Source organism: Camellia sinensis, chromosome 1 (assembly GCF_055761805.1).
Source record: "Camellia sinensis isolate YWXY chromosome 1, ASM5576180v1, whole genome shotgun sequence".
In the NCBI taxonomy this organism is placed as follows: Eukaryota; Viridiplantae; Streptophyta; class Magnoliopsida; order Ericales; family Theaceae; genus Camellia; species Camellia sinensis.
The window spans coordinates 166412702-166432247 of record NC_138961.1 but is presented as its reverse complement, the minus strand read 5'-3'; the positions used below and the strand labels follow the sequence as shown (position 1 = coordinate 166432247).

The 19546-nt window shown below is 34.2% G+C and overlaps 2 protein-coding genes across 3 annotated transcripts; one reads left to right on the top strand and one right to left on the bottom strand.

Moving 5' to 3' along the window:
- Positions 1-1684: 1684 nt before the first annotated feature.
- LOC145820615 (uncharacterized) lies at positions 1685-8097 on the bottom strand. Its single transcript, XM_082916877.1, has 6 exons — positions 7897-8097; positions 3140-3210; positions 2400-3091; positions 2113-2303; positions 1887-1916; positions 1685-1795 (listed from the first exon to the last, which is right to left on the bottom strand). The coding sequence occupies exons 1-6, from the start codon at positions 8095-8097 to the stop codon at positions 1685-1687; spliced, it is 1296 nt and encodes a 431-aa protein (XP_082773003.1).
- Positions 8098-11046: 2949 nt separating this feature from the next.
- Positions 11047-13142, top strand: LOC114289259 (zinc-finger homeodomain protein 2). 2 transcript variants are annotated; one of them, XM_028232936.2, is made up of 2 exons: positions 11047-12101; positions 12612-13142. In XM_028232936.2, the coding sequence occupies exons 1-2, from the start codon at positions 11351-11353 to the stop codon at positions 12617-12619; spliced, it is 759 nt and encodes a 252-aa protein (XP_028088737.2). In that variant the 5' UTR covers positions 11047-11350; the 3' UTR covers positions 12620-13142. The 2 variants fall into 2 exon arrangements, with proteins under 2 accessions (XP_028088737.2, XP_028088727.2); XM_028232926.2 differs by lacking the exon at positions 12612-13142 and having other exon boundaries at positions 11050-12533.
- The last annotated feature ends 6404 nt before the right edge of the window (positions 13143-19546 follow it).

The following is a 19546-nucleotide window of genomic DNA, read 5'->3' as shown; positions in this document are numbered from 1 at the left end:
AATGTGGGTGAATAAACGAGAAAGAAAAATGATGGTGGAATAAATATGAAAAATTCTATTCATATATAAAATTTTGTATAAAAAATATGATAAAAATATTGTGATAGTGATGTTGTTGTAAATATAAATTATGTTTATGAGTGTTTTGTTTTAAAGTGAAAGATCACCATTAAACTATATCATTGTGTTTGAAAATTTTATATAAAATTTATGTTTGTATTTCATCACTCAATAAGAATATGTTCAGGTAGAATTTAATGATGAAAAGTTACAGAATGTAGTCGTGATGATAGAGAGAAGAAATTGTAGGAAAATGACAAAAATGTCATTTAAAATTTTTTAAAGCATGACATCAGCTATCCGTGGAGCATTTTGTAATGAGATTACAAACTTTAGAAAAGGAAATGTGATTTTTCAAACGTAAAGGTGGAATTTATATTAAACAGAAATCTCATGGGGTGTAAGTGTAATATACCCAAATTGATTTTTTAAAAAAAATTCTTCACAAATATTTAAATTTTAGGTGCATCTAAAAATTTAAATTTTTTAGCTAATATGAAAAAATTACTAAAATTAAAAAAATATGAAAACTTATTTTAAAAAAACTTAAAAATTGTATTTTAATTTAAAAATCAAACATTTTTTTTAGTTGAATGGTAGAGTGATATTGAGTGATAGTTCAAAAAGGTAAATTGTAATTTACTCTTATAGATAAACGGGTATTTCTGTCACTAAGGCATGAATTGAAAATAATTAATAGGTAAAGGGAGTAAAGTGTTACAATTTTTAGTTCAACAGGGGTAAAGTGATATAAGAAAATAGTTTAAGTGGATAAAATATAATTTGTATATAACTAAGGGCAAAATAGTTTTTTTTTTTTTTATCGGCGAAGAAAATCTTTATTAATGAGAGCAAGCAAAAAGATACACAACATCAATAAAGAGGAGCTTGGAGCTAATTGAAGCTCCAAGCTCCAATTGGTGAGAAACCAACAAACAAAACAAGAAAAAGTATAACAGATCAGCAACCAAGAATTAAAAGAATAGGCAGCCACAGAATTCAGACCATGACTGGAAACCCAGACTTCACCCTGGTTAGCACACATTTCCTGCAGGATGCACTCCACTCAGCACCCAAACTGAACAAAACTGAACAAACCCAATCCAAACCAGCACCAGAAAGAGCAACAATACTGAGATCAGATCAGCAACATATCAGAAATGCACAACCCTATATCACCAAAACTTAGCCCCACAGAACTTCCCTAAGTGAGACAAAAAGAGAGAAAGTAACACAAGCAAACAACTTCAGTCCAGCAGCATAGCAGACCAGCAAACTAACTCAAGCAAACAACAGAGGGGCAAGCTAACTCTAGCACCAGCAGACCAGCAGTAAAGGCTTTAGTGAAATTAAGAAGCTAATTCAAGCACCAAACAACCCAGCAGCATAGTAGCCTAGCAGCTTAACATCCACCAGCAAAAATGGACTTCACAACAGTAGCCTTCCTAGCATGAACCCACATAGCAGACCCAGCACTAACAGAAATTCACTGCAGTAACACAGCAAAATGGACCAAGAACTAATCCAAGCAAAGCTCCTGGGCTAAATGACAGAAAAACAGATGCAACAGATAGAGCCTAGTCCAGGGCAAAACCAACCCCGAGCAAGCTAACCCAACAGCATATTAGCCAACAGCCTTCCCAAACAGCAGGCAGATCAGCAACAGAGCAGCTAGGCACTTAAGCAGTATACAAATCAGCAAAGGAAAGTGCAGAACCCAAGACAGAGCAGGACCCTACAGAAATGATACCACAGGAATGATAGCAAATGAAACTACCTCAAATGACCCAAAACGGAGCAGGACCCCAGGACTCTAATACAAACACCTGTTGCATTGGGGCACTACTGTTGCAGACCTATAAAATAGAATTCAACCAAAACACAGCCTTCATACAGCAACAACCAGGTCTGCAGAGCTTCACAGACCAGCAGTCCAGCACCACAACTACTTTCACCGAACTACTATGGACCCCCCAAACACTTTCTAACTTGCCTCAACTTGAAGACAAAATCATGCATTGAATAATGTAGACCTACAAAGTGTGATTTTACCCAAAATGCAATCCTCTGCTTGATTAGATCACGGAAGTCCTCCAAATTTGGGATGTTTGCTCTAAACACACACTCATTTCTGTACTTCCAAATTGACCACATCACTACCAATGGAATTACTCTCCAAATCTTCTTTTCTAGCTTCATCCACTTCCCTCCAGCCCACCACAGCAGAAGGCTCTCCACAGAACCTGGAATAATAGCTTGAACATCCCACCAATTTAGCATTTCAGTCTATATCTTCCACACAAAGGGACACCAAAGTAGTACATGATTCACTGATTCACCTTCACTACCACAGAATACACAAGCAGTAGAGGTACCTTGATTAATCACACCCAGCTTCTGTAAGAACTCCTTAGTCTTCAATCTCTTTTTCCATACAAACCAACCAAAGACCTGTACCTTATGAGGGATATACTTGAGCCATATCAGCCTAGTTATGCTCAGAGAGGCTCCAGCAGTGGCCACAGCAAACTTATACAAATCTGATGATATTAGAATCCCAGAAGAAGAGACTGACCAGACAGGCTGATCAGGGCACTCTGGACACAGATCTGAAGTTGCCAGCAGCATAGTAACTAATCTGTCCAGCTTCAGCTTCTCCCAATCACACAGCTCCCTTCTAAAGACCAGGAACCAGCCACCTGCTATGATTTTCTTGTTAACCATAACACTCAAAGACTCTTGTTTCTCCAAAGACAACCTAAACAGTGTTGGGAATTCATCCTTCAAGCAAACAGAGTGGCACCATATATCAGTCCAAAAAAAGATCCTCACCCCATCCCCTACCTTTAAATAAAAATTATTCAGATAGAACTCCTTTAAGCTATTACTCTGTTCAGCAACAGAGATGATCCCCTTCCACACTGCTGAGTGGTTAATGGATGGGGTGAGTGACGGAATCCAACCACCCACCTCTATCTTATATTTGCTGCATATAACTTTTTTCCATAAAGCATCCTTTTCACTACCAAACCTTCACCACCATTTAATAAGCAGACAGTTATTTACAACCCTCAACTACCTAATACCCAAACCACCTTGATCCACTCTTTTAGACAACTCCTCCCATTTGATCATATGGATTTTCTTTTCCTGTTCAAAATCACCCCATAAGAATTTAGCTTGAATCCTATCCAATTCTGAAGCAACCCCTTCAGGCATCTGTAGACGTCCCCGAACGCCCCGGGAGGGTGAGTTCCCGTTCTGTTCATTTGGGGTCACTACAGCTCAGGACTCTCAAATTGTCACGGTTCTAAATTTGAACCAAAGAGTCCAAATCTGGCAAATCGTTTTGAGAAAATAGATTTTGAAAGAAGTGCCAAACATGAACTGCTTTGCCAGATACAGAGTCGCCACCTAAATATTTTATTTTGGGAAATTTAGGAAACCCTGACTCGTTGCCTAAGGCCACGTGTCCGTTATCACCAAAGTTGCCTCGGCTCGGGAACTTGGGTACGATTGGGGAAGGTCACTTCGTGAGCACCCCCACTCGCCCGATCAAAGATCGGCCTCTACTAACCATGATATCAAGTTTTGAAAACATTGTGTGTTCTTATTCCAGTTATTAGCCTAGGTTTACTATGTGATGCGCACAGCATACAAGTATAGACTGAGTCGCCTGAATTGGAACAAAACATTTCATGTTTGTTTGTTTGAAAATGGTTTGATGGTGCTACCCGCAGGTAGGCTAAGACGTGGATTTGCCACCCTCGGGTGGGCTTAGAAAACAATGGTTTTGCCACTATCCAGTGGGCTTAAAGCAAACATTTGATGAATTGTTCCAATCCAAATAACCCAACCTTCACCCACAGGCATTCAGGCAGTTATATCACATAAGCATATAGCCTCATGGTAAGCATGCTATTCATGGCAGTCACTCATACGCATGCAAGGATGCTAAAGCATAAAAACTCACCGAGTACTCCAAACCAAAACAGAAACTACATTAGAAATCATGCATGATCCTAAGTATACAGAAATGCCTAATGCAACACACGCAAAAATGCAAACTATAGCAGGCTCGGCTATTCTAAACATGGCATATGGAATGCTACAGCTAACATGTATTCAACTTGGAATTGAAATACAAATGCAGTTAGTATGATGCGCCGAGCCCGGTGCATGCAAAACAGATGAATGAATGCAAACATGCTATCATACTGTATGCTAATTGAAATATGCCCTAATCTAACCACCATAAGCAGGTAAATAAAAGGAAAGAAAGACGTGGGGTTGGAAGACATACATTACACCCACGCACACTTATTACAACATTGCCCTCGCGTAGAGGGTCCGAATAAATATACAGTCCCGAATAAAAGAATAGTACAGTCCAAATAAATATTACAGTCCAAATATGTACAAATTCCTAATTAATTAACAAATTAACTAAGAAAATAAATAAACTGGCATGTAAGCTAGGGACTGCCTTGATTCCATTCCAGATGATGAATGATGCATGCCCGGGTTGCCTTTGCGCGGAAATCCATGACGATGCCCTAATTAGCCTCTGTTTGCACCTGTTCTTGAAATGCGTGCCAAGCCTCGGAAGACCACTGATTCTTGATTTGCAACAACAGAGAGCAGGAGAGGGGCATAGCAATGTATTTTCACAAATGTATGCATGCCTCGATCCTCGTGCCACCAATCACGCATCTCGATGCATGATGGCCGAGGAGTCGAATTGCATAATCTAATCTGAAATGAATGCACATGAAAACAAAATAAGACCTAACTCCATCATGGATGATCCGGAGTGTCGGTGACTAGGGAATTGAGACACGTTCCGTCACTCGGAGTACGGAACGTACCTCGTTTCCCGTGCTCGGGTTAACTCCTATCCCAAGCACAATGCAATATGCATGACATGCATGAATGCAAACTAAGATACAACCTAACATGCACAATGTTATGAAATGGTATACACGATGCACGAGGAAACATGGCATACACAATGCGCTAATATACGGCCTAGCATACGCGATGCTATGGAATGAAATGGCATACACAATGCAATATGGACTTACACCAACACAAGTGGACCTCAGCCACACTCACATAGGAGGCCATAAGATGAAAATGAGACAACTCGAAGTGCATGCACGCGTGCACGCAAACCGAGGACCGAACCTACGGCACGGAATGCCACTCTAACAAGACATGGAAAAACATGGAATATGGCATATGATCATGCAATTTTCAGAGGCAAAATGAGATGCAAAACAGCCCCGAATCATGGAAAAATGATACCCGATGCATGGAACGAGTCCCGAAACATGAATTTTGGCGCATGAAATGGCCTATAGCTATGCAATGCATGCATAATTTGAACATGAAGTATGAAGACAGAAGCTAGGCAGCCCCAAAACAAGCATGTTTACAGTTTAAAGCATGGCCAAACATGGAACACAAATGAGGCTAGATTAGCATACAAAAATGGGGCCAAGAGAGGGGTAATGAAGCAACTCACAAATGCTGGCCCCAAACAGAGAAGGGACCTTCTAAAATATTGAAGAGGGGCCAAAAATATGATGTTTTACAGTTGATGGACAAGCCCAAAACAGTATACAAGTATGCTCAAAATACTATGCAAGATTAAGGCCAAAAAAAGAGCTACAACATAAAGTATACAAAGGGTGTCTCAAACAGCCATAGACCCTTAATGAAACATAAAGAGGGGGTCAAAATAGGGCTATTTTAAGTTCGGACCAAAGTCCAAAAACAGAGACACAATAGGCTAATAAATCATGCAAAAATGGGGACCAAAGAGGGGTATAATGACAAGTGGCACATGGAGGTCCCAAACAGTGATTAGCCCTTCTTAAATGTTGAAGAAGGGCTCAAAATAAGCCTATCTACAGTTTACATCATACTCCAAAACAGATCATACATAGGCCAAAAATACTATGCAAGATTATGGCATACAAAGGGGTAATGAAGCAAGTGCAAGATGGGGGTCCCAAACAGGGTAAGACCCTTAATAAAACAAAAAAATGAGCTCAAAAAAATGATATTTCCAGTTATGGTCGGAGCTCAAAACAGCAAGCAAAAGGGGCTAAGAAAACTTGCAAAAATGAGCTAGAAAGAGGGAGAAATCAACTCACCCTTGAAGACCAATCCTTTGCTACCTCTTGGACCAAGAAAAGCTGCCTCCTAGCCTCTGAGAAGACCTCCAAGCTGCTGGAATGGAAGTGGTAGTGTGGTGCTAGGTGGTGATGAAGAAAAAGGGGTAGAACTTGGTTGTTTTTTAGGGTTAAAGAGAGAGATGGAGGGAGGTATGCATATGCAAGCTCAAGGCAATTTTTTTCAACCCTCAAGACAGAGCTGAAGGCTCTGTTATGTAGACAAAAATGGGGGAGAAATGGAGGGAAAAAGTGGGGGGAAAATGGATCAAGTTTCCCCCCAAAAGTTGTCCTCCGGATACAGGTTTTTTGGGGGGAAAACAGATATACAGCTAGAATATACACATTGCAAGGATCATGGCCGGCCAACTTTCAGAGTTGCAGGTGGACGGCCGGCCACTCCCCATGGCCGGCCGGCCAGGGGTCAAAAGGGCCAAGGTGAATTAATGGCCGGCCACTACAAATTGGTGTCCTCCCAGATGCCCTCAACACAGCCCTGTGGTCAAAAATTGGCAACAGTGAACCAGGAGAGAGAACAAGCCATTTTTAGGAAGGGTTCAAAAGGGTCAGGTGGAATTACTGGCCGGCCACCAACTTTTGGTGTCCTCCCATGTGTGTACAACACAAATATGGGGGTTAGGATTGAAGAAAGTGACCCTAGGGTGGTCAACATTGGCTTGGAAGTGAGAAAAAACGGGCGTCGGAGGGCGCCGGAGGAATATAACTGGTTGTTGAAACAATTGCTGGCCTCCCACCCTTCTACGGCCTTCCTGGTGATGAAACAGAGGTACTTGCCAAAAATGAACGAAAACCGATGCAAAACGAATGTTCGGGGGCCAGAATGCGCAGTTTGGGACCCCGAAAACTGTCTGTTAGGCACCGGGAGTGGTGTTCGACCACGAAGTCGGTCTCTCAGGTCACAGTGTCCCTCAAAAGGGAGCAAATAGGATGTATGCCAAAAATTGGAGCAAACGGAGATGGTTAAGCGGTCCCGAACCGAGGCACACGGCCAACGATTCCGAAAAACCGAGAATCGGACTCCAAACGGGCAAAAATGACCTACGACCACGAAACGTAGCCTACGGCCACTGAGAGATGGTCTACGAGACCTCTCCCTCCCTTCGCAAAGAGAAAACAGAGAAAACCGAGCCTGGTTCGCAAACCGAGACAAAGCACAAAAGAGTCCGAAAGTCCGGAGGCAAGGCTCGCAGCCGAGACTCTGAAACTTCTGAGCAAGCACAATATGCGATATCACCGAGTGCTCAACTGGTGACGTCTGAATCTCAAGGTCGGTCAAAAATGGGGTGTCTACAGCATCTTGAATAATGATAAGTAATATACTGGCAAGGCTAAAGTTACTGCTTTAATCAATATGAGTCTCCCCGTAAAAGACAACATCTTCCTCTTCCATCCAGCCAGCTTGCTTTTGACTTTGTCCACAACTGGTTTCCAAGTAGCCTTCTTTCTTGGATTAGCACCTAATGGCAACCCTAGATAACTAATAAGGCAATGCTTGAGTTTTACAATTCAAAATTGTAGCCATCTCATTCATCATTTCCACAGATACACCCGCACCACATACAATACTCTTGTGAAAGTTTATTTTTAGGCCAGACAAGATTTCGAAACATCTTAGCACCCTCTTCAATTTTCTCACCTCCTCCACCTCAGCTTCCTCGTGGCCTACCTTCACCTCTTTAATTAGGTTTAGCCTACAAGCTCTGCTCAACAGAAGATGTAAGCCTTCTGCAACTACATTAAACAGAAAATGAGATAGTTGATCACCTTGTCTTAGACCCCTTTGAGGGCTAAACTCTTCAGTAGGAGATCCATTGACAAGCACTGAGACTCTTGCCATAGTTACACACTCCTTCATCCAGTTGATCCACTTAGCACCAAACCCGAACTTAGACAGCATAGAGAAGAGAAAGCCCCAATTAATGGAATCATACGCCTTTTCAAAATTCAACTTAAGGGCAAATTAAATAAGGGCAAATAAGGGCAAAATAGTTTTTGTATATAAATAAGGGCAAATTACATTTTTAAGTGTATGAACAACGAATATTTTCGTTATTTATTTGGGAGGGAAAATGCAATTTAACTTTTTGTATTTTATTTCATATGTGATTTACCTTATTATATTTTTAAAATAAGCACATAACTTCCTTATGTTTGAGACATTTCACACTTTGCTATTAAGTTGGACGAAATATTTAATGATACACTTTAATTCACAAATCACAGTAGGATTATGTGGTTATTTTCAAATAAGAGAGGGCTAATCTGCATATGAGACAAATCATAAGGGGTAAAGTGAAATTTTTTACAAAAAAACAAAAAAAAGGAAAGAAAATTATATGTAAGCCAACTTTCAAGACCCAAGTGAAGTAATTGGTTGATAATTAAAGAATATAGAAGAGACGAAGAGAGTTGCCTTAGATTTTATAATTGGTTAGCCAATTATTGGATTTGAAAAGTGAATATAATTTTTAAGATAGAACAGCAATGCCAAAAAAAAAAAAACACCATTTGCTTTAGTTTTAAAATTATCATTTGATTATGGAGTTGAGAGTTGAGAGTTGAGTTTAAAAAAAAAAAAAAAAAATTGTTTGTTAAGAGTTTTGAAAAAGTTTTTGAATTTTGAATTTTGAAAAGAGTTTTGACTTGTAATTTGAGTTTTAAATTTTTAAATTTTGAGTTGTATTTTGAAAAATTTTGGATTTATTTTTTTAAATATATAAAAATGTTTAATAAAATTTTATTAATTTTTATTTTAAATATATAATTTTCATTTATATATTTTAAAATTTACGTTTTATTTTGTATACATTTTAATTTTTTTAATATTTTAAACTCAAAATACAACTTCACACTCAAATTATAACCAAACACATAGCTCAAAATTCCACACTCAAATAGTAACCAAACATATAACAAAATATTTAAAATAAAAAAATAAATTTTTTAAAATACAGCACACAAATGAATGAAATACAGTGCACATTAAAATAAAAAATTAAAATATAAATTATTTATCCTAAAAAAATAAAATAATTTTTTTTGAATATTTAAAAAAAATCGAAAATATTTTAAAATATAACTCAAAACTTTAAAACTCATAACCAAACAAATTTTCTCTTTTCAAAACTTAACTCAAAATAGGATTCCAAACTCAAATCATGATTCTAAAAATAATTTTAGAAAATAAAATAAAAAATATTTTTTTGAATTTTTTTAAATAAGTTTTGAAAAGAGTTTGGTTTTGAGTTTTGAATTTTGAATTGAGTTTTGAGTTGTGTGTTTGGTTATGAGTTTTGAAAATAATTTTTGAATTGAGTTTGATATATTTTTGAATTGTGTATTTAGTTATGAGTTTTGAAATTTTTTGATTAGAATCACAATTCCAAAACAAAATCAAATCTAGCCAAAATAAAAATATATATATATATATATATATATTTTTGATTTTTTTTTAAATAGAGTTTTTAAAAGAGTTTGGTTGTGAGTTTTGACTTGTGTATTTGATTATAAGTTATGAAAATAGTTTTTAAATTGAGTTTTGAGTTATACATTTAATTATGAATTTAAAAAAATAAAATAAAATTATTTTATTAGAATTACAATTTGAAAAGAGAACCAAACGGGTGCTTTACGAAATTACAAGATATTCCATTAAGGGTTGTTTTGAAAAGTGCAAAGCTTTCATTTGATAATAATTTTTTTAGTCTTAATTTTTAGGGTTCGTTTGGTAAGAAGAGTTTGGGGTTTTTTTTTTGGCTATTTTAGCCATTAAAGACAAAATAGGCTATTTTAGCCACAAAAAACAAAATATCACATCTAACCCATAATCATTACACTTTTCTCTCACAAAAAAAGTCAAAAAAGCCAAAAAGTCCTTCCCAAACCAAGCTTTTTAGCCCAAGCTAAAATAGCCAAAAAATTCAAAAAGCCAAAAAGCCAACCCACTTCCCAATTTGTTTGGACTTTTTTAGGTTGACTAAAAAATTTTCCTTTACAAAGAACTTTTGATTTTTTTAAAATTTTGTGGGCGGAAAAGTAAAATAATTATAATTTAAATATAATATTTTATTTTATTAATTTTTTAATTTATTTTGTCTTTAGTTGATTAAATTATCCTAACATACTTTCCAAACCACGCTTAAATAAGTTAATTGTTTTACTTATTAAAAAAGGATTAATGATTGAGGCCTCAAATTTTTTAACTCAAATTTGACTCGAATTTTCTTTCTTTTTTTTTTTTTTTTTTTTGCTGGGTTGATGCTTTGCTTGTTATTATTATTATTATTATTATTTATTTTTTTCTGCAATGTATTAGCCCAGAAAAAAAAAATGCATTCGAGGCAATTTCGAGCCTCATTTTCAAGGCCTCAATCACAGCCGTTAAAAAAGTAATATGATCTAAATAAGTCAAATAAATTAACTTAGGTTATGTTTGGCATGTGAGATTTTGGTTATTTTAACCACAAAATTAATTAAAAAATTAATAAAATAAAATGTCACATTTAAATAATAATTATTTTTTTTTTATGAAATTAAAAAAATTAAAAAAATTCACTCTAAGCGAGATGTTTTAACCTAAATTAAAATAATGAAAAAGTTAAAAAACAAAAAAGTCAAACCATTTCCCAAGGCTTATAACTAATTTCCAAAAAAGCCCAAAAACAAGTTTAAATAAACAAAAAAAATTATCAATTATTGTGAATTTAAAATGTTTTTTTATTATATATTTATTTTAAAACTGTCGCTAAAAAACAGCATTATTCGTAAACGGGAAAGTATTTGAAGACCTTTTGAGGAAGACGGCCCTTTTTTGCAGGGAGAGAGAGAGGGGGGGAGATTGATGATGGCCGCACTCTCTCACTACTCTTTATCTTCTCTTCTTTTGAACTTGTATTATTCTTAAAAAACCTCCAAACAATAATTAGAAAGAAAACAAAATTATCGGCAAAGCCCTCTCATCTCCGGTGACCTTTCTCTGTTAGCCTTTAGTTTTTTTTTATTATATATTATTTAGGGAGAGAGAGAGAGAGAGAGAGAGATCGATTTATAGAGAATTAGTGTTTGGTGTATTATTAGGCAAAGAAGAATTAATGGAGTTTGAAGATCAAGAAGAGCACGAGGAAGAGATTGGGCTTCCACCAAGCTATTATGACTCACTCGGCAACTCTTCTTCACGCCCCAAAATGTCGACCTCAGTTTCAACTGGGGTCGACCCGCCGCCCAGGAAGCCCAGGTACAGAGAGTGCCTCAAGAACCACGCCGTCGGACTCGGCGGCCACGCCGTCGACGGCTGCGGCGAGTTTCTCCCCGCCGGAGCTGACGGCTCCCTCGATGCTCTCAAGTGCGCCGCCTGCAACTGCCACCGCAACTTCCACCGCAAGGAGTCCGATTCCACCACCGTAGGCGGCGGCGGAGAGGTCCTCAACTTCCCTCACCACCACCACCCCCCACCACCCCACTTCCTTGCTCCTCCGCATCAGCAGTTCTCTCCCTACTACAGAACCCCATCCGGGTACCTCCACGTGGCGCCCCACCAGAGGCCTCTGGCTCTGCCGTCGACCTCAGGCGGCGGAGGCGGAGGAGGAGGCGGTGGTTCGCAAAGCCGTGAGGACGAAGAGGATATGTCGAACCCGAGCAACATGAGCATGGGAGGGAGTTCGAAGAAAAGGTTTAGAACAAAATTCACGGGGGAGCAGAAGGACAAGATGTTGGATTTGGCGGAGAAGTTGGGGTGGAGGATCCAGAAGCAAGATGAGGCGGTGGTTCAGCAGTTCTGTGAGGAAACTGGTGTGAAGCGACATGTGCTCAAGGTCTGGATGCATAACAACAAGCACACTCTCGGTAAGAAACCCTAGAAGAAGAAACGCAACCCCAACCCAACCCAACCCAACCCACCAACAACAAAGTTAGTAGTAGTAGTAGAAGAAGAAGACATTTATATGTGTTTTATCTCTTAAATATCTTAATATATATATATATATATATATTGTACTATTTATAGACCGCGAGAGAAACATATGAAGATGGCAAGAGTGTAGTAGATGCGTTGTTGTTGGTATGAAAATTGTGAGAGTGAGAGTGAGACTACTACTTTTGCTTTCTCCAATTTCTAGTAGTGCTAGTGTTAGGCTTTTCTTTCTTTCATTTTCTGGTATTTTCTTCTTTTTTTTTTATCCTTTGGTTTCCATTTCTGACCAGCTTTGTGACCGGTGCTGGGACGATGTGTCTATATATATATATATATATATTTATGAAGTTTTAGTTTCATCGCAAGTGTTAAGCGTGCAATTGGGAGATTTAGATTATGAATATTGGGTTTAATTAAAGTTGTGTGTTGTTGAATGTGTGCAGTTCGGTGAAGCTTATGGATTGCAGACATGGTTGAATTGAAGCTCAAGAAACACTGATATGCTTATCTTGAGAGTTTGACCTTTAAACTGTGTTTTTGTGTCGTCATCTAAAATAATCCACCGAGTGTTTGCCCCAAATGACCGACTTATAGACTTTTGGTGAACTGCATTTGCCCTTTTTTTGTATGCTCATCTCTCTCTCTCTCTCTCTCTCTCTCTCTCTCTCTCTCTCTCTCCATATGTGCGTCATCGTCATTTACTTCTTCCGACCTATTTTCAGTTTTGAGTCCTTGAATGAAGCTTGGACAAATGTGCTTGCACGAGTTTGAGAGAGAGAGAGAGAGAGAGAGAGAGAGATCAGTTGTATCAATGTTGCTGTGTTATTCGCGTGTGTGGGGTTGGGTTCTCAGTTTCATTCATTTATTTGTGTTCACATCCGTTGTATGCTTGCAGTTATTTCCTATTTTTCTTCTACATCACTTTCTTAGCCCTGCACTATTCACAGAAATAGAGTGTCTCTAATAAATCTTCATATCTATCTCTTTTAAAAGTTTCTTCCCTCTTCAAATGCTAAGGTTTTGATCATGGGCATTTCATTTCTGCTTAACATCTGCTCCACTATTTTAAATAGCTATACAATCAAATATATACATATCAGAAATGTATCGGCCAATATTTAAGACCGATCTGTTTCTGTTGCAACTCTCGGTTCTCTTTCCTGGGTTGCAATTGCTTTTGCTTTTCAGTCATGAAATGAGTTGAAAGATTGATATTTGAACATTTATTTTTTATTATGTCCATGATATATTGATTGATATACATTTAAATAACTATAGATTAGCATATGATTTTTTTTTTTTTTTTTTTTTATCAGCAGTATATGTATGATCTATATATGTATTTTTTTATGTTGTATGATTGAACTCTAGGGAAGAAGTCCAAGCCCAGATGTTTGATCATTGGTGGCTGTATCTTGGGAATGATAGAACTGAATTAAAATGTTAATTTCTATATCAAATTTTTTTTTTTTTTTTTGTCACCAAGTATAACACTTTATCAATAGATGTTGATACATGTAATTACTGGTATATCAGTATATCTATCAATTAGACCCAACGATTAAGTATTATAAGTTTGTTGAGAACTTGAGAATCGAAAAACAAAATTACCTAATAATGGAGTTCTTATGGCATTGGGCGACCCATGCAGGTTCAATACAATTTTGTTCTTAACTATATATAGGTATATATGTCTGTGTTTTGTTTGTTTGTTTTTATAATTTTCTTGGGAAAGAGAATAATGCGTCTGCAACAGTGGTATATGTTGCTCTCATGGAAACTCAAATCCAAACATGGGTAAGTGTCCATGTTCGAGAAAGTCGATAGATCCAAAGCTTGGTCTCTCGAATTCAATTTCTCTTCCCTTTCCCCTTTTCGATTTTAATATTCCTAAGGGAAACATGTGGGCACTCCACCAACAAGCAAAATTTATTATCTGTGCATACATATATACACATCTTTACATAGAATTATGGGCACCTAGGAAGGAGACAGCTTTTCTTTGCAACAACATTTCTTAGTCTTCAACTACTACTCTCACTTTCTCAGCTATGCATTATATCCAAAAAAAACCCCTCTTATCTTGTTAGGAATTGATGCATTTAATCCATATTGGTGAGACACGAAACACAAATAGAAATAAGAAGAAAAAACAAAATAATCACACGTACAAAGCACGAAGATTTACGTAGTTCACTTCAAAATTAAGATTATGTTTACGGCTACTATGATTTTCGTGATGATAGAATTACATTCCCCTCAACTACAAATAACATAATGAGGGCAATTTGACAAAGTGAAAATACTAAAATATCCTCATTTCAAAATTTGCAATTGAGTAGTAAGTGATCAGTATTTATCAAGATTTATATTATCCAACAAATCTATCTGCCTCTTATTTATCAGCAATGCTAGTTATGTATTTGAAAAAAAATTACTTAGCAAATACATACTTCAAAAAAGTATCCCAAATTTAAAATGAGTAGATTAAATTCTGATTTAAATCTACATCCAATATTTAAATTCTGATTATTTCTCTTGGTAGGTAGCATTTTTGCTTATTTATTTTTGTTGTATAGTAATGCTTAGATTTAGACAAGTTGAAAATGCTTTTATGCATTATAATTCAATTTTATATATGTAACTCATGCAATAATGATGAAGGCATGCAACAAATAAGGGATAATTAGTGTTGCTCTTACTGAATCATGGTTTACCTTTATGTTGCTGTGGATCTGATTTATTGTTTTCAGGTTATGAATCATGATTTGGTATGTGTTTACTTTGTTCTTTTTAGATCTTCTCATCAGAGAGAGAGAGAGAGAGAGAGAGAGAGAGATTTAGACTATTTTAGGCATTTTACGTAATTTCACCACAGAATAGTCTCCAACAGGATAGATGACTCGCAAGTATTTTGTCTCATTCTCTCTTAGTTAGCTACGAGAACTTGAGCGGTTCGACAAATCAATTTTAAGAGTACAGCAAAGTGATTAGATAAAATGCAAAATGTAAAGTTTTTAGACAAAATATCTATTGGGGTTGGAATTGCTGTTACTAGTTGTGTGGTTTGAATGATGTCTCAAGTTTACTTGCAAGGTTATGATACTGCTATTGATACTTTGCTTGTTTTGGGGTCCAAGAGCTTGCCTGCAAGATATACCCTTGAAGATATAATTAACTTGTCCTGGGGAGATTTTCAGTATCAGTTAAAGCTGCATACTGGAATTGTGGTCCACATATGGCTATCTATATGTACATATATTTTTGTTGGTTACCGGAAAAAAATAGATGGGCAGATTTAATAATGGCATTTATCAGTCTTACCAAATTTATGGCTTGCTTAGCTATTCATTCAAAAACTTTGGGTGAATGAATCTTCAGTTTAAATGTAAACCCAAAAATGGCAATGACAACATTAAGCCTAGCAACGCATGAATCGGTCACATATACAGCTACAAAATGAGCCAAATTAGTTGAGTTTGACGTGTGTTTTACTTCTCAAATATATGTTTAACGTCAACTCATTATCATCATTTTAAAAAAAAATATATTAGATATTGATATTAGACAGTATTAGGTGATATATCAATAAATAATTGTATAGAATTTTAAAATCTCATTACGTAACGGTTAATATAATGCGTAACAAACTATATTTAAAACATGCTTGTCATATAAACAAACCATGGTTTAAAATCGCGATATTAATATAAATGTTGATATCAATTGTTGTGTAATGGTATTGGGAATTTTGGCCAATATGTATCAGAATGATCAAGGGTCAGGTGTTACCGTAATGAATTTTTAAAGGGGATTGGCTTCTCTCCAATCCCAAATCAGACTAGTGCGGTATTATTAGGTCCATTGGGTTCACTTTTGGATCATGTTTTGATAATTCAAACTATTTACATTTTAAAGTTTGTCGAGTACATCATTCTTGTAAAAAATCAAATTAATTGAATAATTAAAATCATGTGTTCTGATTAGTTTTTTATGAAAAAAATGATCGATGGGAAAATAAAATGTTCATACAAAATTGATTTGAACACATGATTTTTGTTATCTGATCAACTTGTTTTTTTGTAAGGTTGATTTACTTGACGAACCCTAAAATATAAACGGTTCAGATTATCGAAATGGGACCCAAAACTAAACCCAATGAACCGGACTAAACGATATAATTACTGAAGACAATCTAGTCTTTTTTAAAAATCATTAATAGCACTCTAAAGCTCAATTTTTAAATCACAATTGTGAAATAGAACGATACGATAAAAAAAATTGACTGTGATTGACTTAGAAAATTACCTAATAGGTATTGGCCGGTTCCGCCATGTCGAATCAGTTCGTAATGGAATTGGTCGGTCGAAAAATTGTTACACATCGGCTAAATCATTAAGGTAGTGTTTGATAACGTTTATGTTTTTTTTTTATTTATGTTTATAAAAATTTTATAAGCTGATTTTTATTTATTTTTAGAAAAAAATAAATTACAAATGCGTTTGGTTTGAACAAAATATTTAAAAAAAATTTAAAACACAAACTTAAAAATATGTTTATTCAGGTCTAAAATATTTATATTTATTTTTATTATTTATGACAATGGAATCACACATATTATAGTTGAAAAAAAATAATTTGGAAAAAAAATAATTCAAAAAAAATTTAATTGGGAAAAAAGATTAATTGAAAAAAAATAATTTGAAAAAAAATTTAATTGAAAATTAAAATATTTGAAAAAATGATTAATTGAAAAAAAAATTAATTGAAAAAAAAAATTGAAAAAATAATTAATTGAAAAAAAATTATTTAAAAAAATTAATTGAAAAAAAAAATTTGAAAATAAATTATTTGAAAAAAAAAATTGAAAACTGAAAACGTAAACTCATTTTTTGAGTTTACGTTTTTTTCTCAAATTTATAAACTGAGACAACCATTTATAAATCAAAAAAATTATTAAACAAGTTTTTATGATAGTTTTTAAAACTTTTGAAAATATAAACTGTGTAACGCTAATTAATTATTTTGAACCCAACTTAATAAATTAATATTATACACCAAAAACAATCAAATTACTATATTAGATCGACTCAATTGAAGTTTGTTAAAATTGATTTGAAAGATAAACAAATCAAGCTCATGTTTAGAGTTGGTTGTTTCCAAGCTTTGTCATTTGCAATTCTGAAATTGCAATGAGTGAAAAATTTATATCTACATTTACTTCATAGTACTTGGCTAGTTAAATGTGGCATAAGTAATAGAATAATACATGTACCGATTAATATATACATTAGTCTACTAATAGATGACATTGCATCATTTGTATAATTTTGGATATTTGTAACTTGTATAATAAATGTAATCAATAATAATATCATAATACTAGTTAGTAGTACATTAGTGTATACACTAATTAGTACATGTAATACCATCGTAAGTAAAAACTAAGCTGGGTTTTCTCTTACATCACATCGATTAATGTGTCGCATACACATAGTTGAGTATTTTAATTTTAGCCTAGGTTTGGGACGTTGGGTTTAAGGATTTTTTAGTTAAAATAATCACAAAAAATAAAATAAATTTTTTAGCTTCATGAGACAAAACATCTCATCTAACCGATAATTATTACATTCTTTCTCTCACAAAAAATTAAAAAAATAAAAAATTCTTTTCAAATTAAACTTTTTAACTCCAAACTGAAATAATTAAAAAAACTAAAACGCTAACTTACTTTCCAAATGAAGCCTTAATATGGGTTGGAAGTGAGTGGTCTCACCAGTCTCGTCGTGATCTTCCAGTTTTAGCTAAAAAAACGGATGGCCAATTAATTAATGCTTGAATTCAGTTACAAATACATACAATACAACATGGGCTTGCCTTTTACTTTGTCGGTAGCTAATACATTACAACATGGGTTGTTATGAAAATTTAGGATTGTTTTGGAAATTAAATTTTTTAGTAATTTTTTGATCTTTAGAAAAAAAAAAATTATATACAAAAATAAAGAGAAAAATTACTTTTTCAGATATTTTTTTGACTTTTTAATTAAAATTTTCCAAAATAGGATTTGTGTTGCATTTCAAGCAAAACTGATAAGACACTTAAAAGCTTACTTGACCAAAACCCTTTGCTCACTTGGCTAGTACATTTTGGCATCTACCTACTTATTTTATGAAATGGCACATTCAACGATTATGTTTGCTTTCCCTTTCACTTTTTCATTTGGATAAATTATATTGAGTTTTTTCTTTTTAGATTTTAAAAATATATAAGAAATTTAATATAATTATACTGATTTTCTTTTTAATATGATTAAAGTAATTAAAATTAATATAAATAGTTTGAAAATTTAAAGATAAATAAAATAAAGTATATTTTTAATGTAAAAGATGAGACAATATTATTTTTTTATATGACTAATGAATTACTGATAAAAATATAATTAAGCGTTATATAAATTAAAATTTTATAAGAGTTTAATATAATTATATTAAATTTGTAAAATTTATTATATTGTTTTTAAACCTACCATTTTTTATTTTGATTTGATGCGAGGATGTTTTCAGTTGTGGACCGTACAGTCCAGCCCACTGGACTCATTATGGGCCTATTTCAATGTTTCAATTTATTCATGTTTTGGGCTCCTATGTCTAGATATCCATAAACCAAATTGGAACAATGACTTATTTACTCATAAGCGTTGTGTAATTTTTTTTTCTTTTTTTTCTTTTTTACATGTTTGACCCTTGTTATGATTAATAAGAAAATTTTAAAACTTTTTAGATGTTATGCATTTGTTGAATGATAAATTTATCAAAGTGATAATTGACTGACACATTTTGACTTTTGTTTGTGAGTTTTGATTTATTTTTAGTTTATTTGTGTTTGTTTTTATTGAAATATAATGTAAGAATTATAAGTAGTAGAATTTTATTTTTAGAAAAAACATATATATTTACATTGATAAATTTATCACTGAAAGTTGAATATAATTTTTTGATAAATAAGTTTGGTCCACATCAAAATCGGCTCATAATTGCCCCCCCCCCAAATGACGCTAATGCAATAATTAGAGTAGCACAATTTCATCATATGATATTTTGAAAAAAATAGATGATATATTATCAAAATTAAAATTTTTATATATTTTTAAAAAATATATAAATATGATAAAATCATATAATTGTGTTTATCGAATGATTCAAATCAACATATAATAGCAATTCCAAAATTACTATTCATTTTTCATTAACTAAAATACAAAAATTAATTACTCTATTTTGCATAACCAATTTTTATTTTTATTTTTATATAATCCAGCACCGCTCTTTATTTTAGTTACTCATCTACTCAAATGATTTAAAGAGCCTTTCCAAGG

What these genes read in the sequence shown, in the direction of transcription:
- LOC114289259 (XM_028232926.2), top strand. Translation starts at nt 11,351, where the DNA reads ATGGAGTTTGAAGATCAAGAAGAGCACGAGGAAGAGATTGGGCTTCCA.
- LOC145820615 (XM_082916877.1), bottom strand. Translation starts at nt 8,097, where the DNA reads ATGGCAAGAGTCTCAGTGCTTGTCAATGGATCTCCTACTGAAGAGTTT. An exon ending in AGCAGAGGATTGCATTTTGG is followed by an intron (nt 1,917 to 2,112) that starts GTAAAATCACAC and finishes TCTATTTTATAG; the next exon opens with GTCTGCAACAGTAGTGCCCC. An exon ending in GTAGTGCCCCAATGCAACAG is followed by an intron (nt 1,796 to 1,886) that starts GTGTTTGTATTA and finishes TCATTTCTGTAG; the next exon opens with GGTCCTGCTCTGTCTTGGGT.